This window comes from Sinocyclocheilus anshuiensis, unplaced genomic scaffold (assembly GCF_001515605.1).
Source record: "Sinocyclocheilus anshuiensis isolate Anshui unplaced genomic scaffold, SAMN03320099.WGS_v1.1 scaffold101, whole genome shotgun sequence".
NCBI lineage: Eukaryota > Metazoa > Chordata > Actinopteri > Cypriniformes > Cyprinidae > Sinocyclocheilus > Sinocyclocheilus anshuiensis.
The window spans coordinates 2521745-2540478 of NW_015540892.1; the positions used below are offsets into that span (position 1 = coordinate 2521745).

Consider the following 18734-nt stretch of genomic DNA (forward strand, 5'->3'; position numbering starts at 1 on the left):
ACCTCGTTCTTTCAGACCGATGAGCTTTGTAAAAATCGACGCGTTTCAAAAAGGCTGGGCATAGATGAGAAACAATAATGTACAGTATGTGGAAAATAATATGGTTTTTTTTACTTTAAACCACATAAACCACATCCAAAAATTAAAATTTGTTCAAAATGTACACACCCTCAGGCCAACCAAGATGTAGATGAAGTTTTTTTTTCATCGGAACAGAAAAGATTTGCAGAAATGTAGCGTTACATCACTTGCTCACCATTGGATCCTCTGCGTGCTGTCAGAATGAGTTCAAACAGCTGATAAAAATATCACAATCTACAAGTAATCATGAATTCAGCTCATTAACGTCTTGTGAAGCGAAAAGCTGTGTGTTTGTAAAAAATGTTTTTAACTTCAAACTGTTACATCTGACTAAAATCCATTGTGAAAAAGTTATCTCGTCTGAATCAGGAGAGACATATGCACAGATCAAGCACCATTTACATGCAGAAACACTTGACAAAATATTTTGATGTGAAAGGACAACAGGGGATGGTCTTTTTTACTGTAAGGTTTTTTTTACTGGACTCTCATTCAGACGACACCCATTCACAGCAGAGGATCCATTGGTGAACAAGTGATGTAATGCTATATTTCTAAGCATGCTTTCCTACATCTTGGATGGTCTGAGGGTGAGTAAATATTCAGCAAAATAAAATTTTTGGGTGAACTCTTCTGAACATCGAATGCAAATAGGGTCTTTAATTCTACCATAAGCTTCAAAATCAAAACCTTCTCTAAATCAAGACCACAACTCACCAGTGAAGGCCACTTTCCAGCTGTTTGCAGAGTTCCTGGATATAGATGGACCCATGTTTTGTGCAGCGGAAAGATTTGTAGTGCTCCACCGTTGCTATTCCAATGAGAAAATCAGCATCTTTAGGGACACCGTGCGTTGCTGCAGTATGAGAAACCTTCTCAAATGTTCCTTCTTCTCTGGTGTTCTCCTGTCCATCTGCCATCCACACACCTTGCTGGGCCTCATTACCCTGACAGGCTTGAATGAAGAAAAGCTTCGGCTTGTTAACTAGAGTGTGGCATTCAGCAAAAGGCTGTGTGAGTTCACGGATCGGAACTGGTTTTCCATCTATTCCCAGAACAGAGCCTTTTTCTCCATGGGACAGGATGCAGCAGACAAAAGCATCCATCTGAGAGTGATCCCTCTCTGCAAGCTCCTTTATCACATTCTGCATATCTGACGCTTGCAAATCATCCTGCACCTCAACTTTGAAAAACATGTTCTCAAACACTCTGGTGAGATCATCTAGAAGACAAAGGAAAATGCACAAAGCCATATTTGACTAATCCAATAGCAGATTATATTAAAGTACATATCTAAAAAATTTTTATAAATTCTAGTCCCTCAAATTCACAAAAATACCTTTATCTTTATCTGTCCCTCTCCGGTTTCCAAGTGACGTTCTCTCAAAGTTATAATTGTTGATAATCAAACAATATCCAAGAGGCCTATTTGACATGGAATAAAATTCCTTCTGTGTTGCAACTGTGAAAATAAGGACATGTTAGGAGAAGGGTAGGCTTGACTAATATTTTGGTTTATTAACCTAACAGCTTGTAAACGACTTACCCACACGCTTTTTTAGGGTAATGATCAGAAATACTGCCAGTTGGTTGAAGGGGCTCCCGCTTTCTTTTATGTACATTTGTCTTTTGAACACATTCAGGAAGGTTTTCTTTGTCTTCCTACATGACATAAAAATGCTTTTAATAATATAAAAATGGCTCAGAAATATAATTTTCAAAAAGCATCTATCTAATCTAAATAACAGTACATTTTAGTCTGTCGGAGGTAGTTGTGGCCTAATGGTCAGAGTCAGACCTGAAGGGTCATGGGTTCGAGTCTCAGGAAATGAGAATGAACGGTGCTCTCTTCCACCCACATTACCCCTAACTGTGGTGCCCTTGAGCAAGGCACCTAACCTCCAATTGTTCCCTGGGCGTTGGCATCAAATGGCTGCTCACTGCTCCAGATGCGTGTTAAAGGGATAGTTCACCCAAAAATGAAAATTTGATGTTTATCTGCTTACCCCCAGGGCATCCAAGATGTAGGTGACTTTGTTTCTTCAGTAGAACACAAATTATGATTTTTAAGTCCAGCCGTTGCAGTCTACTACGGGGAGGAATCAGCTTCCAATGATATCATCTGATGCAGGAAAAAAAAAAAAACTGCTAAAAACTGAGTTTGACTGCACAATTAAGTATAATCAAAGTAAGGAATAAAGTTTTGAAAAAGCTGGCTAACAGACAGAGAAGGGTTAAACATCATCATAATCTCACAGTACATAATAGTAGGGCCAAAAGCTGCAGCCTTGCAGAAAGATAAGAAAGAATTCATAAAAAATTTGAGGTGCTAAATTCAGACCCCCATTTAGCTTTATATGCAAACACAGGATGTGTTTCCAAAGATTTACTAACAAATTCCTAAATTTTGTGTGCTACCCTAATAACAGGTCTCCCAAAAATGATTGAGAAAAAAAAAAAGGGTTAGGGCACGTCAAACTGAATTGCTGAAATGAGACAAAGAAAGAAAAAAAACACAAGTGCCACCTGAACTATGGACTAAGCATGACACAGACATAGGATGGGAAAAATCAGCAAATCTATTTGTAATATCCTAATATTGCCAGTGGCTAAAGCAGATAAATCAAAATGGTGTTTGGTGCATGACTTGAGAGCAGTGAATGAGGTTGTTGAGGATTGGCCTGCTGAAGTTCCAAATCAACATACGTTGCTAACCAATGTTCCATCTGCTGCTAATTACTATACTGTAATTGATCTTTGCTCTGCCTTTTTCAGCGTTCCCTTAGCAGAAGAAAGTAGACTTTTGTTTGCATTCACCTACCAAGGTAAAAAGCTTACTTACATGAGAATGCTGCAAGGCTTCAAACACTCACCACGTGTTTAATCAAGTTCTAAAAGAAGACCATGGAGATCTGAGGATGGACAGTACATTAATACTTTATTGATTTCTTCAACAACTTTGAAACAATGTCACCAAGACTCAATTAAAGTGCTAACTAAATTGGCTGAGGGGGGACACAGGGCTTCTAAAGAAAAACTGCAATATTGCCTACCACAAGTTGAATACTTAAGACGCACAATTTCACATGGGATGAAATGATAAGGACTACTGATGCATTAATAGCATTTGAATAATTGAAAAAAAGAGTTACAGAATGCTCTTGTCTTGACCATGCCCACGTATGACAAACCATTCTATATGTATGTTTCAAACATATACAAATCAATCCAGCTAACCAAGAGAGCAATGATACAAGACAGTACTGCAGTAAATAAATATTCTAGAAATGCCTCATTTATATTGCTGTGAAACAGCAATAATGGCTCCCTCTTTTCTGATTTAACCTCAACCACAATTAATGTTGCATGAATGCAACATCAAGCTACACCATATGCAATTAGTGTATGGCAACAAAGGGGATCAACACGAAATGCAAATGGGCTTTGGTGCTCACACGAAGGCCACATGATTGCTCCTACACCATCGCTTACAATCCTAATCTCTGACGCGCATGGTTTTGACCATTGCGCGAGGGGGGAAGTGATTAGAAAAATAAAGCGGCAGGGTTATTGGTCGCCTTATTTACAAGCAATGGTGGATGAGTATCTATCTGAATGTGAAGTGTGTGCCCAAAATAACGTTAGAAAAGGGACATCTGCTCCAATTGGCCATATACCAGTCCCAGAAGGTCCATTCAAACATTTAGTAATGGATTATGCAGATATGATAAGAACTGTCAGAGGAAAGAGATACTTGTTGGTAATAATTGACAGATTCAGTAGATGGGTGGAAGCAGTTCCATCAGCAGATCAAGGAGCCCAAACAGTGATTAAATTCTTAACAAGAGAAGTAATTCCCAGGTTTGGAATACCATCCCAAATTAGCTCAGACAATGGATCAGCTTTTATTCAAAGAACAGTAAAGACAGTTATACAACAATTGAGGATAAAACAAAGGCTCGGCTGCATTTACCATCCACAATCGCAAGGGATGGTGGAACGGGTTAACGGGACTATTAAGGCAAAATTGAATAAGATTTGTGCTGATACCAAGTTGAATTGGGTAGATGCTTTGCCTCTTGCATTAATGAGCTACCGTATGCAAACCAATAGAATAACAAACTTGACACCACATGAAATGTTGACAGGCTAACCCAATGAACTCTGGGTGATTTCCAGAAGTTGACAGTAACGAAGTAAATAGATTTGATTGATGTCCCATGGGACCACCGCCAACCAATGGGAGGCGGCAAAGTGAAAGTTTTTTAAAAAAATGGTTGATTTGGCCAAATTCCACCATTAAAAGATGGACCAGGTGTGCTAGTAATAAATTGTGGCAAACCAGACAGGCATAACCAATAAAAAACCGGAACTACCAACTTTGGTAAGAGAAAAAGGTATAAAACGGATGAGCTGACAGACAAAGACTCAGATGCGGCGGCCGTCATCTCGGCTTTGTTGCTGTGACAATAAAGTCTTATTTTGACATCTGGAACTCTGCTTCTTGAGCTTTATTGACAAATTTGAGAAGATCATAGTTTGTTCCACGACATGGATTTGTCTGTGCATGTTTTTTTTACTCTCATAGATTTTGTTACCATTGCCATGCATTATACGACTGATAGACTGCAACGGCTGGACTTAAAAATCATCAAATGTGTTCTACTGAAGAAACAAAGTCACCTACATCTTGGATGCCCTGGGGGTAAGCAGATAAACATCAAATTTTCATTTTTGGGTGAACTATCACTTTAACACTCGCAGAGTACAAATTCCAAGTAGGCTATGGCACCTCACATCACTTTCACTGTCTGAATAAAATGAAATACTTGCTTGTGAATTCCTCCTAACAGCCTTCTTTCTCTTTGATCCATTTGATGCTTTGACCTTCTGCTCATTCTTGTTACTCCGACTTGTCCGATTTTTGTTGCTGCCAGTACCAATTTTACCCATCTGTAATAACAACAGAAACATTACATGTTTGTATATCAACGAAATCATGCATCAAATTTAGAACTTGTAGAATTTTAAATGTTTGGTGCATTATTTAGTTCACAGTGCGGCGTGCGTGGAGAAAACAGGAAGTTTTGCTATTCGCGCGCTTTTGTGCACAGGCGCAAAAACTTTAATGAGCAAACAGTAAACACTCACCTCAGCCAAAAACCTACAATGGTTTAAAAAACAAAGCAGACCAGTCTAAAGGAAATATTTTGATGTTGCCGGGTCTGTGGACACGGATATTTAAACCAGTTGACTGACCGAGTGGATTGCGGAGAGAGAGGGAGGGAGAGAAGGAGAGAGAGAGAGAGGGAGAGAAGGAGAGAGAGAGAGAGGGAGGGAGGATAATCTGAGATTCCTCGCGCTCTGAGTCTGAGATTCCCAATCTCTGCCCTTCGAAGCAGTGTTGCCAATTTAGCAATTTTGTTGCTAAATTTAGCAACTTTTCAGACTACCCATAGCAACTTTTTCTTCCAAAAGCACCTAGCAACAAATTTTGCTATTTTTAAATTTTATTTGGCTACTTTTAGCAACTTTTGATAAGTGGCTCAAACAATAAAAAGGCACACATTTTCCATCTAAATTTCACAAAAAGAGGAAACCAAAGATGCCTAGCAGTACACACATCACGTGAATTAAGTTACTGCTATTTGCAATTGTTCAATTTGATGATAATAATAATAAGTTAATAATTGTTCATTTATGATACACCTCGTTAGCAGCTTGTACCTGTGATTGTTGATCAGTTAGTACACTAAGAAAAATATCTATAAAAATGGAAAAGGTACTAGTAATTTTCCAGGACATTGTCCGTTATCCATCATCCGTTGTAACCCGAAACACAAAATACAATGCGTAATTTAAAATGCAGGTAAAAACCTGTGAATTCTTTTCTTAGAGTGTAGCATACTGACTACTAATACACTGCTTAAAACTATAATTGTTCAGAATGTGTAGTTTTACTAGTTTACTAGCTAATAAAAAAAACTTGTAATCGTTCAAAAATGTGTAAGTGTTCAATAATTCAATGTTGTATATAAAAAAGTTATTTATATTTTAACATTATATTATGCATTTATATTATTTTACGAACAAATCTAAATGAACATAAAAATATATATTTTTTTTAATGTAGTGACACAATTTTGCGTCGTGATAACGTAATGACGTCATCACGCAATGACATCACAACGTCATTTAGCAACAAATCGAACTTCCTTTAGCAACTTCCCCTGAAAATTAGTTGGCAACACTGCTCCAGAGAGCATCTGAGCCAGAGCTTCACAATCGGCTGCAGTCAATGAGCATCCACACAAGCTGAACAAGATGATGACATACAGTACTTCAGCAAGCACCAAGAATGATCATCCAGGAATACACTTTTATAAGTACTGTGAATTCGGACATACTGTTTTTCACCTACTATATTGTAGGAAAGTATGCAATTTCAGATGCAGCCATTGTTTTCATATTTGCTGAAGGTTATGACTGAAAAGTAGCGTGCAAGCACTGTACATAATAGACCAATCATGGCTTGGTGAGAAGCTGGGATCTACAAAGATCGGTGAAAGCAATGCAAATACGTGAACATATAAAGTATGAGGACTGTAGAGATGCAGTCACAGTCCCATTCCCAATATGATGTTGTCCTGTCTAAAAAAGAAGCATACATAGAAAATATCGATTTCTCGATTTTAATCGATTCCCATCTTTATGAAACGATATCGATTCATAAATCCCAAGAATCGATTAGTCTAGCCTGTCAGATAATGAACGGAATATTATTTTACGAACAAATCTAAATGAACATAAAAATATATATATTTTTTAATGAAGTGACACAATTTTGCGTCGTGATAACGTAATGACGTCATCACGCAATGACGTCACAACGTCATTTAGCAACAAATCGAACTTCCTTTAGCGACTTCCCCTGAAAATTAGTTGGCAACACTGCTTCGAAAGGCCGTCGAAATGGCAGTCGTAAAGAATATAATAAATGCTCTGAAACAACTAAGAACATACTGGTAAACAATTACTTGATTGGAAAACACTTTTTTAAAAATACAAACATAACGTAGCCTATCTTTCTTTAATTAAAATGATTATTTCCCTAAAGCGTCAATGTGAACTCAAGGACCAAGAAGTTTTACAAATGGCATAGGGCAATTCGTTAAATAAAAACTATATTTATATGCTTTTGTAAATGCATAATTATCTGAAATAACTTTTCTTCAGGACATGTACATTTCCAATATTCTGTCAGAGCTTTAACCATGACAGATCAGAAAAATAACAATTTTAGAAAGCTGCTTTAAAAAACAAACTGTGTGCAAGAGTGTAACCAGGGCTATCCATGATTGTCGGAGTTTGTGGACCAAATGAAGAATTAAACTTTCAAAATCAGATATCAGTTAGCCTATTAATATTAGAAGAATGGGTCGTGTTTACCACCCTAAGTAGGCCTATGTTTCATTTTAAATGGCAGGAAATAGATATAGAAGGAGATTCTGTATGGAGATTCATGTCCCAACAGCTTCCTAACGTCTTGTCACCAACACCGCCACACGTTTTTGACCAAAAACAACAACAAAAATTGCAATTAGGCCTACCTCTAAAAAGCTTTGATGTCCACAGGAACATTCGGTGCCCTCACTTGCCAAACAGAAGGTTTCCCAAAGAAATGGCAGGTCGGGGGAACCTAACTTCCTCTCTCTGTGTGCTGCCACCAATATTTTTCAGCCCCCAAGAAAGAACGGGGCAACGTGTCATTCTGGATTTATGCACTTAATAAACACAGGGGAAAGCTGCTTTATAACATGGTGGAATAATGTTGGTTTTCATGCATAACACAGTTAAACACCTTACCAAGACTACTAATTACATTATTGTTCATTTAGTACATGCTTTTCTCCTTCTTTTCTTTCTCTAGAGTCTGATTTTGAGGTAATGTGGGGGTGGATTAATATTGAAGATGTTCAGCCCGTATACCAGCAACCTAGATGGTTTTCATCATGACTGAAGGTCCCAGACTGACCTGTGTTTCTATTAAATATAAAAGCTTCAGTGCCTCTTGTATTGTTCATGCACAAGGTGACCTCAAAGTTCAGGAATAGCATGACAACAGCTCTGAGAGAAACCAAAGGCTGGCGGTGAATAACAGCATTATCCCAGCCTCCTGGGAAAATAGTTTCAGACAGGTTTCCAAGGCACAATAACATCTGTTGATATTCACTACAATTTTTATTTCTTGGTACACAAGTTTAGGAATGAACACATTCTGAATAAGGTCAAAAGCCCCAAAGGTAGGCTAATTAAAGTCTTGATACATTAACAATAATCTTATGTAATTTGAGTCCATACATACAAAATTCTTAAAAGACCCTACAATAAGAAATTTCATATTCAAACCACAAAATAACATCTTGATATGCCACCATCACCTATCTAAGAATAGAAATAATACTTGCTTAAGATTCGGTGAGTTTACAGCTACGCTATAGTATTGCATACTGTATGGGAGTGTGAAGTCAACAAGTTTTAGACAGATGTGAAAGAAATGATAGAGAAGATCCTTGATGTTATTTTCCATTGGCTTTACATTTTATTTCATTTATATTCTTTATTTCATTTATATTCTATATAAGATGATCAAGTTTTTTTATATATAAATTAAATATATAAATATACATTTATAAGTGTGTATCCTGCAAACTAAATGGCTTATTTTTTAAATTGGAAAAGTATTTGGGCACCAAATATAGGACGCTGGCTGAAAGAAATAATATGTCAATGGAAAAGATAACATATTTTAATAGATAAATCTAAGAATTTTGGCAGTTTGAGGACCTTTCTTTAAACATGGTGCATGGGGAGTCTGAGAATAGAGGTGGCACTGACTGAACATTATTGTAAGAACAATTTTTTTGTTTCTTGTACTCGTGCATTTCCATTTAACAGAAGAACATTTTGCAGTTAAAATTTAATAAAATAACAATAATGGGAGAAGTCCACATAACCGAGTCAGAGAGAGGGTGGAAAAGGACATTTTGTGTTTTGTGATGCAAAACATTATGCCATTGTATGCTAAAATAATGAAATAATATAACAAATTACACTTTTTAAACAATGTTTAATATTTAATTTCACTCTTTTCTAGACATCAGTGATTTCTTACAATTGCGTTTTCTTTAAAGACTTCAAACTCTCTGGGTTTTTAGTTCATTCAGATTTCCCATTAAGACATTAATGGCAACGATATGCATTTGAACAGCATTCAAAACTAAATTATTTAGACTGCTGGTATAAAATCATCATGCTTAACATTAGTTTAAAAATATTTGTTCCCAGTATCAAATATAAATGTTATATTACTTTTAAATTGCATTGTCTAAAGAAGATCAAACAACCAGAACTCAGTGCAGTAAACTTTAACTCAGTCTTATTTAATAATTAAGATCAGACTCACAGAGACAGCAAGATCAATTTGAATCTAGTACCAAAGTGCCTTGATCCTCCGAGAAAGATTAATCGAGTCCGAGTAAGCTTGACTTTTCACTTCTCCAGCATGAATCCAGTCACACAAAAGTCAAGCAGAAGCTTCAGTCCATGGGCAGGACCAGCTTCTTGGTGAGGGTATATCGAGGTTCAGGCATCTGCTTGTGGCCCCTCAACATTTTTAAACTCACTTCACGGTTTACTTTTGTCAGGATGGATAAGATATCCTCTTTTCTGTCAAAAAAGCAGACAAGAAAATAACTCTATGGACCCACCTAATCAAATCATCAAAAAAAAAAAACTGACCCCAAACTTTTGAATGGTAGTATAAAATAAATTCTGCACACATGGGTCAAACTGGTCAATGGGTTGACTGGTGGAAACTAACGGTTAACTGCAAAGTAAACTCACCCATCCTTACCGCATCACATGGTCATGTGCAATCATCATATGGAACTGGAACATGAATTTCTACAAACCCACCCACATGCATCGTTCATTCAAGACATGACAGAGTCTCCTCTTGAACTCACCTGGGGCAGAATTTCTCCAACTGATTACAGAGCTCCTGGATATAGATAGACCCGTTTTTAGTGTGGCGGTAGGACTGGTAGCGCTCTACTGTGGCCATTCCAATTAGCATATCAGATTCTATAGGAATAGAGCGGGCTGCAGGATTATAAGCATCTTCCTCATATGGGTCTTCTTCTGTAGCTTTTCCTGGTGCATCCATTGTCAATACACCATCCTGACCCTCATTTCCTTGGCAGGCTTGAATGAAGAAAAGCTTGGGCTTGGATGCTAGTGTACGGCATTCAGCAATAGGCACTGTGAGTTCACGGATTTCAACCTCTTTACCATCTACACCCAACACTGTGCCCTTCTCTCCATGCGAGAGGACACAGCAGACAAAAGCACCCATAAGAGTATGATCCCTGTTTGCAAAGTGCCTTATCACATCCTTCATATCTGAAGCTGTCAGATCATCCTGAACCTCAACCTCAAAATGCATTCTGCGAAACACTCTGCTAAGGTCATCTACAGAAACACAGAGAGTGTGTGTTAATTTAGAAACACATTTTTAAGGATTACAGATAAGATGCAAATGCATTTGCTGGAAATACCTTTGTCCTTATCCGTTCCTGTCCGATTGGACAATGAGGACCTTTCTTTAAAGTTGAAGTTGTTGATGATTAGACAGTATCCAAGAGGTCGCAGAGTCATATTATAATATTCCCCCATCTACATGAATGCAAAGCAAATCACACTGAAATTAAATTTTTTATTTACATAACACTTCACAAACAGCCAATAAGTGCACACGTACACATCTCATTGATTGAAGATCATTAATAAATCATGTTTGTCACAGCAGTGATGTTATGAAAATTAAAAACAGCTGTTTGTTGATTAGAGTTTACGCTATTGTTTGTAACTTCTATAGAAACTATAAAAACCACCAAAAGTAGTGGTGCTTCAAATAGTTATTTAGAACATTCAACTATGATGTAACAATGAAACAATATTAAGAATGAAATGTAATGTGTCTTATTTACTCTGGGTTCAGTGTCTGAATCGGTAACAAGCGAGCTTCTCCTCCCTAAGGAAAAACATATGGTGAGAGATATAGAGATGTATGCAAAGAGCATTATCGTTCAGTAATGTTTTGAAAGTTTGTATGAGAGTATAACTTGCATCCATTTTCCGTCTCCATTTGCTGTGATAAAGCCAAAATGTGGAGGGAAGAGAAACAACAGAGGTTATTTTGCATTGAATTGCAGTATAGTTTATCATTTAAATTTATTTGTCACCAAAAAAATACTGGACTGTGTGTTGAAATGTGACTACAACTATTATAAACAAGCAGAACTGGTATTTTAAAGGCCTTTCTTTTTGAAAATGCTCATTTACATGAAAACATTGCATTAAAATTTTTAATTGCATTAAAAATGCCAAGTATAAGCTGTGGTTCTCAACTAGTGTGTTGTGACCACAAAAAAATCCCAGCAGGGGAAAAACAATGGTAAATGCAATGAATAAAATGCAAGTATATTTAGTTGGGACAACAAGATTAACAGGTTTATAAATTTAAAGGAGTGGAAACAATGCTTCCCGGCTGTGTGTCCAGTCAAACTCTGTGGAAATTTGGCTCAAATTCACCTGCTACTTGGTTGAAACAGCCAAATTAGGACAATGCCAATAGGTACATGGCCTCATGCTTAAAAATCATGAACGAAACTAGGCAAAAGAAAATATGACCCAGACTACATTAAAAATGTGTAGTGGATAAACACTATTTTCTGAGGAGAATCAAACCAATTAAAAACATTTAGAAACCAATAATAAAATAATTAATACATTTAAAATATTGACTTTTTTTGGGTTTTGTATGTTACAACAAAAATAGTAATTTGGTACTCTGTTGGGTCACTTGAATATGAAACACAGATAAAAATTGACATTTTTAAAGAAATGGTTCACCCATAAATGAAAATCTGCTGTTAATTTACTCACCCTCAGGCCATCCAAGATGTAGGTGACTTTTTTCCATCAGTAGAACAGTAAAGAAGATTTGTAGCTGAAACCGTGGTCCATTTACATTGACATTATATTGTAAATAATGTTCAGTTTCTTACACAGACCGCCAGGAGCCACGGTATTCATTTTGAGTTCCCTGACATGCTTTTTTTTGACAGTCAAATTGACAGTAACCACTGACTTGCATTTTATGAATCACTGAAGACCATGGTCTCAGCTAAAAATCTTCTTTACTGTTCTACTGAAAAAAAAAAAAAACCTCACCGATCTTGTATGGCCTGAGGGTGAGTAAATTAACAGCAGCTTTTCATTTTGGGGTGAACTATCCCTTTAAGTAAGTTTTCACATTTTTTTTTCTAAAATTACATATAAATCCACATCATAAGAAATATTTGGGTTATACTATGTGAACATTATGTGTTCAACTGCATCTTAATGTATTTGGCATACTTACATATCTTGGCATACTTTCATCAGGAAAGGAAACTTGCACATTACCAGACACTTCCCGTAGAGGAAGTCTGCCTCCTACTGGACAAAATTTAAAAAAAATAATTGAAAAAACCTGTTTATGTTTGGAGAAATGAGAAAAGTAGATACTTAAGTATTAGATAACTGATTTGATTTTATCAGTAACCTTGTTCCCGGGCCCTATACTCCTCTATCCTGCAGGCCAGCTGTTTGTCACAGTTGTCTAGAATACAGTAAAGTTCATCCAGGTTGTCTTCCCCAAGCTTCTGTAGCTTTTCCATCTCAATCATAACATCTAGAAATGTCTGTATGATTAACATAAAACAGGTTTTGTAGTAACAGGTTAAAGTGCAAACCATAATAGTCACATTCTTAATTAAATAATACAATTTACAAAGCTAGTCAGTGCAGTCAAGGTAGCAACTACATATTCCACTTTCACAATAATTTATTATTTGTATGTAATCTGCACTAACATTATTACTTCAGGGCTCAAAATATATAACTCACAGCAGACGTTCCTAGTTTTCCCCTGGGAAGTTCCACAAGAAACTTCACTGTGTGAAGGTTTTCTTCTGTGATGTCCTCAGATATACTAAATAGCATTTTTCTGTGATGAGAAGAGTGAGACAAAGTCTCAGTGAGTCACAAGCATTGTGACATAAAATATTAACATTACAGTAAGTACAATACAAGGAGCCTTTTCTAAGAAAACGATGTGGTATTGATAGCGTTGGCAACTACTTCTAGTTTAGCACGTCAGTGTGTGCTCTATCAGCTTAAAAGGGGATTTTTGATCGTGGTAATCTACATTTATCGTGTGTTTTCTTCATACCTGTAGGCTGAGACACCTTTACTAGATGTGTCACGTAGTAGCAGATTTCTTTCCACATTATCTTTGGACATTTCCAGGATGCCAAGCAAGTCAAGGCGTCCAATTGTGATCAGAAGCTCGGGGACGAGTAACCCTTCATCAAGCAGTGCTTGCTCGTCCAGTCGTAGGAACAGTTCTTTGGCATCAGTCACAGTCTCCAAACGTTTCTTGGGAATTAGGTCCATACACAGAAATTTCAGCTGGGCCACTTCACTACTTGTCAGGTTCTCATCAATCTTGTGAAACTTCTGAAGATCCATATTCTGTAACATAATGTTAAACAAACACTCATTGAAAACAACTTAAACAACTAGAGAAAGCCATTACTTTGGCAACTGTCTGGTAACCATAAGTTCAGTAAAACATGTTACTACTTGCCCAACCCAATACGAAAAATATCCTTGTCCTGAGAACATGGCGTTAAGAACGTTCATGATATATTTCTAGAGTGTGTTTATTGTTTACAAATAATTCAAAACACGATTACTTTGGAATTTTAGTTTAGGACAGAATTCACAACTAGCATTTAATAAGAATTGAACTAGGTATTTGAACTCAGCATACAAAACCACGAATTCAAACAGTTTTGATTCAAAAACACAGTTTTTGATATACAGTGGGTACGGAAAGTATTCAGACCCCCTTCAATTTTTCACTCTTTGTTATATTGCAGCCATTTGCTAAAATCATTTGTTAATTTTTTTTATCTGCAAAAATGTCAACAATTCTGTGTTTTTCTGTCAATATGGGGTGCTGTGTGTACATTAATGAGGAAAAAAAATTAACTTAAATGATTTTAGCAAATGGCTGCAATATAACAAAGAGTGAAAAATTTAAGGGGGTCTGAATACTTTCCGTACCCACTGTATATAGCCTTGTGACAACCTTTCCATGTAACAACTAGGCCCGGTTTAAGTGTATATTTTTGGCCAGTTTTAGTTATTTAACATATTTATTCACGTATTTTAAACGCGATAGTTTTTTAAAACTACTATTCTAGCCACTTGGGCCATTACACGGAATGTATAAAATGGATACAAGTATACTAAATATTTTAGATGTGTATCAAATCACACTTCAAGGCTATCATTGCTTTAAAAAGTTTGGTCTCAAGTACATTTTTGTTCAGCGAGTCAAATGCTACAATGTATCCGCGATGACAAACTTTTAACCGAACTAGGTTATCACGAACACAGTCATTAAAGTTAACTCGAACAATCAACTTAAATGATCAAAACTCATCTTACCTTTATATTTACAACATCCAACTGAAATAAAATGGCAAACTGTCGTAGAACCAAAATCAAGAGAGTCTGAGCGACATGCTAAAGCTACTACGTTTCCAATGCTTTACTTTCAGTTTCAGCCTCTCAAGCCTTTCAATTTAAACAGGAAGTGACATAAGGACGTGTTCACAAATGTGTTATATATAATAATTGTGGGGGTTACCCTCGAGTTATTGTGAAGAAATACAGTTTGGCTTTAAGAAAAACATAAATAAGAGTGTATATTTTTAAGTAGGCTATATTTTATGTGTATCGTTATGAACAGTGCTTCAGATAAAAAAAAAAATAAAAAAAAAATTTCTAAAAATATAAATAAATAAAAGTTATATAAAAAGTCAAGGCTCTAATACTTATTTTTAGATAATACTTAGGTATTTTTATATGGACAAATATTATGTGCAATATTTCTTTATCACTGCAAAGGTTTATAAATTGCTGTCTAGTCATCCAGACGAGCCAAATAATCTTACAGTACATACAAAAACAGAGCATAAAGTCATTATACCAAGGCACTATTAGAAGAAAACTTTTATTTTCAATCTCTGCTACATCAGACACTTGGTTAGTGTTTGTTATTCCTATGGAAAGTTTTGTGAGTCTTTACGGGACTTTCCTGGAGGACTTTGAGATGCAAAGGGTGCAAAGAAGTCATGAGCAAAGGAGAAGACATCTTGAGGTTTCCTCAACAGCAGGAATTGCAGGAAGTCTGCCAATAAAGCCTTTAGCTCAGGGTGTTGTCTGACGTAGGAGGAGTAGTCTGCTTTGAGTTCCTCCTGTGTCATGAACGAGTGGAAATGAGTCACAAATTTGCTTATTTGTCGAGTGACCTTTATGCTATGTGGTTCTTTGTTTGAAATTCATAAAAATAAAAAATAAAAATGTGTTCCATGTAGAAATTAATTATTGAGTCTTGAGTTTTAATATGATCAATATATTTTCCAATATCCTTGAGTAATATATGACATCAATTAAAAGCTCATTAAAAGTAATAGACACCTTTCTGTCAAGAAACTTTGAGTAAAGCTCCATGTCTTCCTCCCAAATGAGTGGCTTCTTCTCAAACACAGGAATCTGGTCTTTCTCCACTGAAAATAAAAGCAAAACCTTTTTACTTTTACTTTATTTTTGACTGTAAAGACTGATTCCGGTCACAAAGGAGCGGAATGCAAAGTGATAAAGTCATCAAACCTCCATCAAGCAAGAAAGGCAAATGCAGGAGCTTCATAATTGCAGGTGAGCCCAACTGCACTCTGCTTGCTAGATGCCTAAGTGTAAAATATTTTAGGAAAAGTTAATGTTCAAAACTCTGAATATACATAATTTTTTTCATATAGGTGTTTGTTATAAAGCAATGAAACATCAAGTTGAAAAAAAAAACTTGTTATATATACCATATATGGCATATATGTTTGAAAGACGTTAATCAATCTACCATCAATCTACCGTCCATATTTACACAGTGTCTACACCAGACGTGACCGTTTCACTTGCATCGCAACAGCTAGAGGTTGTCTTCACTGGAAGCAACAAAGCGAACACTGTGAAACATTTGACCTTTGTGTCAGTATGTTATAAAAACAATGAGTCATTATTTTACTGTCTTGAGATTTGTCACTTCCGTGATGCCACTCGCTTCCAGTGTAGACACATTGTTATGAGAAACAGATAAGATAAGTTTTGCCTTCTAGCAAAAAAATGAAGAGAGTATTCTACCCATCAGGCAAGAAATAGCAATGCCAAGTTCCTGAAGAGTCCTTTGCAGAAGAGACAGTCCTTTCAATCCCAAAGATATCGACTAACTCTTCCCCAATCATCTGCTTCTTGCACCCAAGTGCTCTCTAAAGCAAACAAGTGCATCAGTCACATGAAAGAATAATAAAAAGCACATCATCTACTATCATGGATCTACTGTTCACATCGATTTTTAAATAACATCCAAGGGCTGAAATATAAGCAATTATCCCCCTGCACTTACATAAACTGACTTGGAAAGCACAGTATCTGCATCAAATGACAGGAATGTCATGTTTTCTGGAACAGTCTTCTGCCGAGACAGTATACGCAGAATCATTAAGTTGGATGCTTCAGACACAAAACCCTTTAGAGAACTCAGTGGAAATGTGTGGGTTTGTGTCTTCACTCCCTAAGGAATGAAAGATGCGACTTTCTCATTATTGACACAAACTGTCAGTAAAATGTTCAATAATAATTAATTATTATGTATTTTATTTTATTTATTTTATCAATAATTAATCACCTGAATTTCAATTCATGTGGAACACATGGTCAGACACTAATGTATGCATTAATGTGCATTTCATTTTTTTTTGGCACAAATGGTAATAAATTTATTCAACACTTACCTCTTTCTCTGAGATGATTCGGTTTACCACTAGCTGATCATCCTGTTTAACAATATGTACTTTCCGGTCCACAGTCTGCTTTTCTAACTGGAATATTTACAGCACCTCAGATTTGGGTGGCTTTACATTGCAATTTTGATTATGACATTCATTATTTCTATAGTATTAAATAGAATCTGTTGGTTAACAAGTATTGATATAAAGAGAACCTACCCTATGCTTTTCATAAACTATGCTTTATGTCAATAGAAAAGATACCTTTACATATTCATGATGATTCTCTTCCAGTATCTCAAGATTTCTCGATATGTAGGCTGGTAAAATCACAAAGGAACAAATACAGGGTTTAACATTTTTTAAGAAATGACTGAGATGACACAGATGTAATTTGTGTTCTAACCAAGAAATTATAAAGAGAAGGAAATAGTCATTATAAAATGTAAGCTGACCTATAATGGATGTACCACAAGGAATGTCATCAATCGTTCCATGACTGTTGGCATGGAGCAGATAACATAGCTCCTCATTGTAGCTCGCCTTGGTGACACTCACAGAGAAGTCTCCCAGCTCCCGGCCCGAATCTGACACAGTCACAAGTGAATCTGCGAACAAACACTGGTCCAGATCCGTGGGTGCTGCAAATGACAGCAGAAGAGGCTTGCAGTCCTAAGTCCTAACTGGTATCATATACTGTTAGTCTTGACTGAGGATTCATTTACGGTGATTACCGCTTTAAGGATCTGAAAGGGCTTCTGAATAAACATTCAGCACATTTAATGTAAAGGCACATTTATGTAGTTGTCAGTGCTTCATGCTTTATCACAAATAAGTTAACATGGAAAATCAGCTGTTCAAATTACATATTAAATAGAAACAAAATAATAGTACAATGCAACTTAATGAATGTGAGGGTAATTACAGTTTACACATTGGATGCCATGAACAGATGGTCCCTGACCCTAAAATAGCATCTTTGACAGGCAAACTTTAGAAGTGACGTCACTTACTAAATCATAATCATGTTTAATGACTTACCAATGCTGTAAATAAACTCCACTGCATTAACCGAAGCTTTTAATTCTTCTGTTTCATTCTGTGTTGATTCACTGTCCTCCATGTGTGTCTTAGAAAGTCCAGATAAAACAAGAGACATTTACAATAGTTCAAAACATTGCATATATATTTATATTGCATGGATCTTTGAGATCGTAGCAGTTGAAGATTTATTTATACTATGCGCGTCTTTTTTTCTTTTTAAGTTACCTGGATTGTATACTGAGTTTCAACCTGGTTTCAACCGTTCAGTCTTCAGCAGATGTCAAACAAAAAGGAGCTACTTTGCTAATGCTTTTAAAAATATCTAAATAAACAATCAACAGACTTACTTTAAAATTACTTAAATATTACAGGAAATAGTACAAACTACTAACAGCGTCTACATGAAGCCTTTAACTCGTTTTTTATACGGTCTAGATGTGTTTTTTGTTCACGTCTCAAACTTATTAGCATCTCTGGTTTCCTTAGTAACGCTGTTGTCAACATCTACCGTAAACCTTCTAGTAGTCGCGCCACATTTTTCACAGGTATTCAATACAGACACATATTTGTTTATAATTCATAGGTTTA

At 36.2% G+C, this 18734-nt stretch overlaps 3 protein-coding genes across 9 annotated transcripts in view; all 3 read right to left on the bottom strand.

Moving 5' to 3' along the window:
• The window catches only part of LOC107688860 (caspase-8-like), a 13768-nt gene extending 6024 nt beyond the window's left edge, over positions 1 to 7744 (bottom strand). For 2 of the 3 annotated variants that reach the window (XM_016486676.1, XM_016486678.1), the window contains exons 1-5: positions 5233 to 5376; positions 4915 to 5034; positions 1628 to 1743; positions 1421 to 1543; positions 799 to 1303 (exon numbers count right to left, since the gene is read on the bottom strand). In XM_016486676.1, the coding sequence (XP_016342162.1) occupies positions 799 to 1303; positions 1421 to 1543; positions 1628 to 1743; positions 4915 to 4979 (809 nt within the window). In that variant the 5' untranslated portion in view covers positions 4980 to 5034; positions 5233 to 5376. Of the gene's footprint in view, positions 1 to 798; positions 1304 to 1420; positions 1544 to 1627; positions 1744 to 4914; positions 5035 to 5232; positions 5377 to 7691 lie in introns of those variants that run through there. The other variant, XM_016486677.1, reaches the window with a different exon arrangement.
• A 1459-nt stretch (positions 7745 to 9203) lies between these two features.
• LOC107688858 (caspase-8-like) lies at positions 9204 to 14843 on the bottom strand. Of its 3 annotated transcripts, XM_016486673.1 has the most exons (11): positions 14707 to 14843; positions 13421 to 13722; positions 13096 to 13195; positions 12752 to 12890; positions 12569 to 12645; positions 11272 to 11293; positions 11133 to 11176; positions 10701 to 10818; positions 10546 to 10614; positions 10110 to 10347; positions 9204 to 9810 (listed from the first exon to the last, which is right to left on the bottom strand). In XM_016486673.1, the coding sequence occupies exons 2-11, from the start codon at positions 13717 to 13719 to the stop codon at positions 9681 to 9683; spliced, it is 1236 nt and encodes a 411-aa protein (XP_016342159.1). In that variant the 5' UTR covers positions 13720 to 13722; positions 14707 to 14843; the 3' UTR covers positions 9204 to 9680. The 3 variants fall into 3 exon arrangements, with proteins under 3 accessions (XP_016342159.1, XP_016342158.1, XP_016342157.1); XM_016486672.1 differs by having other exon boundaries at positions 10110 to 10614; positions 12569 to 12642; XM_016486671.1 differs by having other exon boundaries at positions 10110 to 10614.
• A 469-nt stretch (positions 14844 to 15312) lies between these two features.
• Positions 15313 to 18668, bottom strand: LOC107688918 (ciliogenesis-associated TTC17-interacting protein-like). Of its 3 annotated transcripts, none has more exons than XM_016486747.1 (10): positions 18494 to 18668; positions 18144 to 18231; positions 17558 to 17743; positions 17367 to 17422; positions 17109 to 17195; positions 16721 to 16888; positions 16459 to 16583; positions 15934 to 16010; positions 15742 to 15830; positions 15313 to 15518 (listed from the first exon to the last, which is right to left on the bottom strand). In XM_016486747.1, exons 2-10 carry the CDS (start codon positions 18223 to 18225, stop codon positions 15324 to 15326), a joined length of 1065 nt encoding a protein of 354 aa, XP_016342233.1. In that variant the 5' UTR covers positions 18226 to 18231; positions 18494 to 18668; the 3' UTR covers positions 15313 to 15323. The 3 variants fall into 3 exon arrangements, with proteins under 3 accessions (XP_016342233.1, XP_016342234.1, XP_016342232.1); XM_016486748.1 differs by lacking the exon at positions 18494 to 18668 and adding an exon at positions 18396 to 18473; XM_016486746.1 differs by lacking the exon at positions 18494 to 18668 and having other exon boundaries at positions 18144 to 18279.
• Between the last annotated feature and the right edge of the window lie 66 nt (positions 18669 to 18734).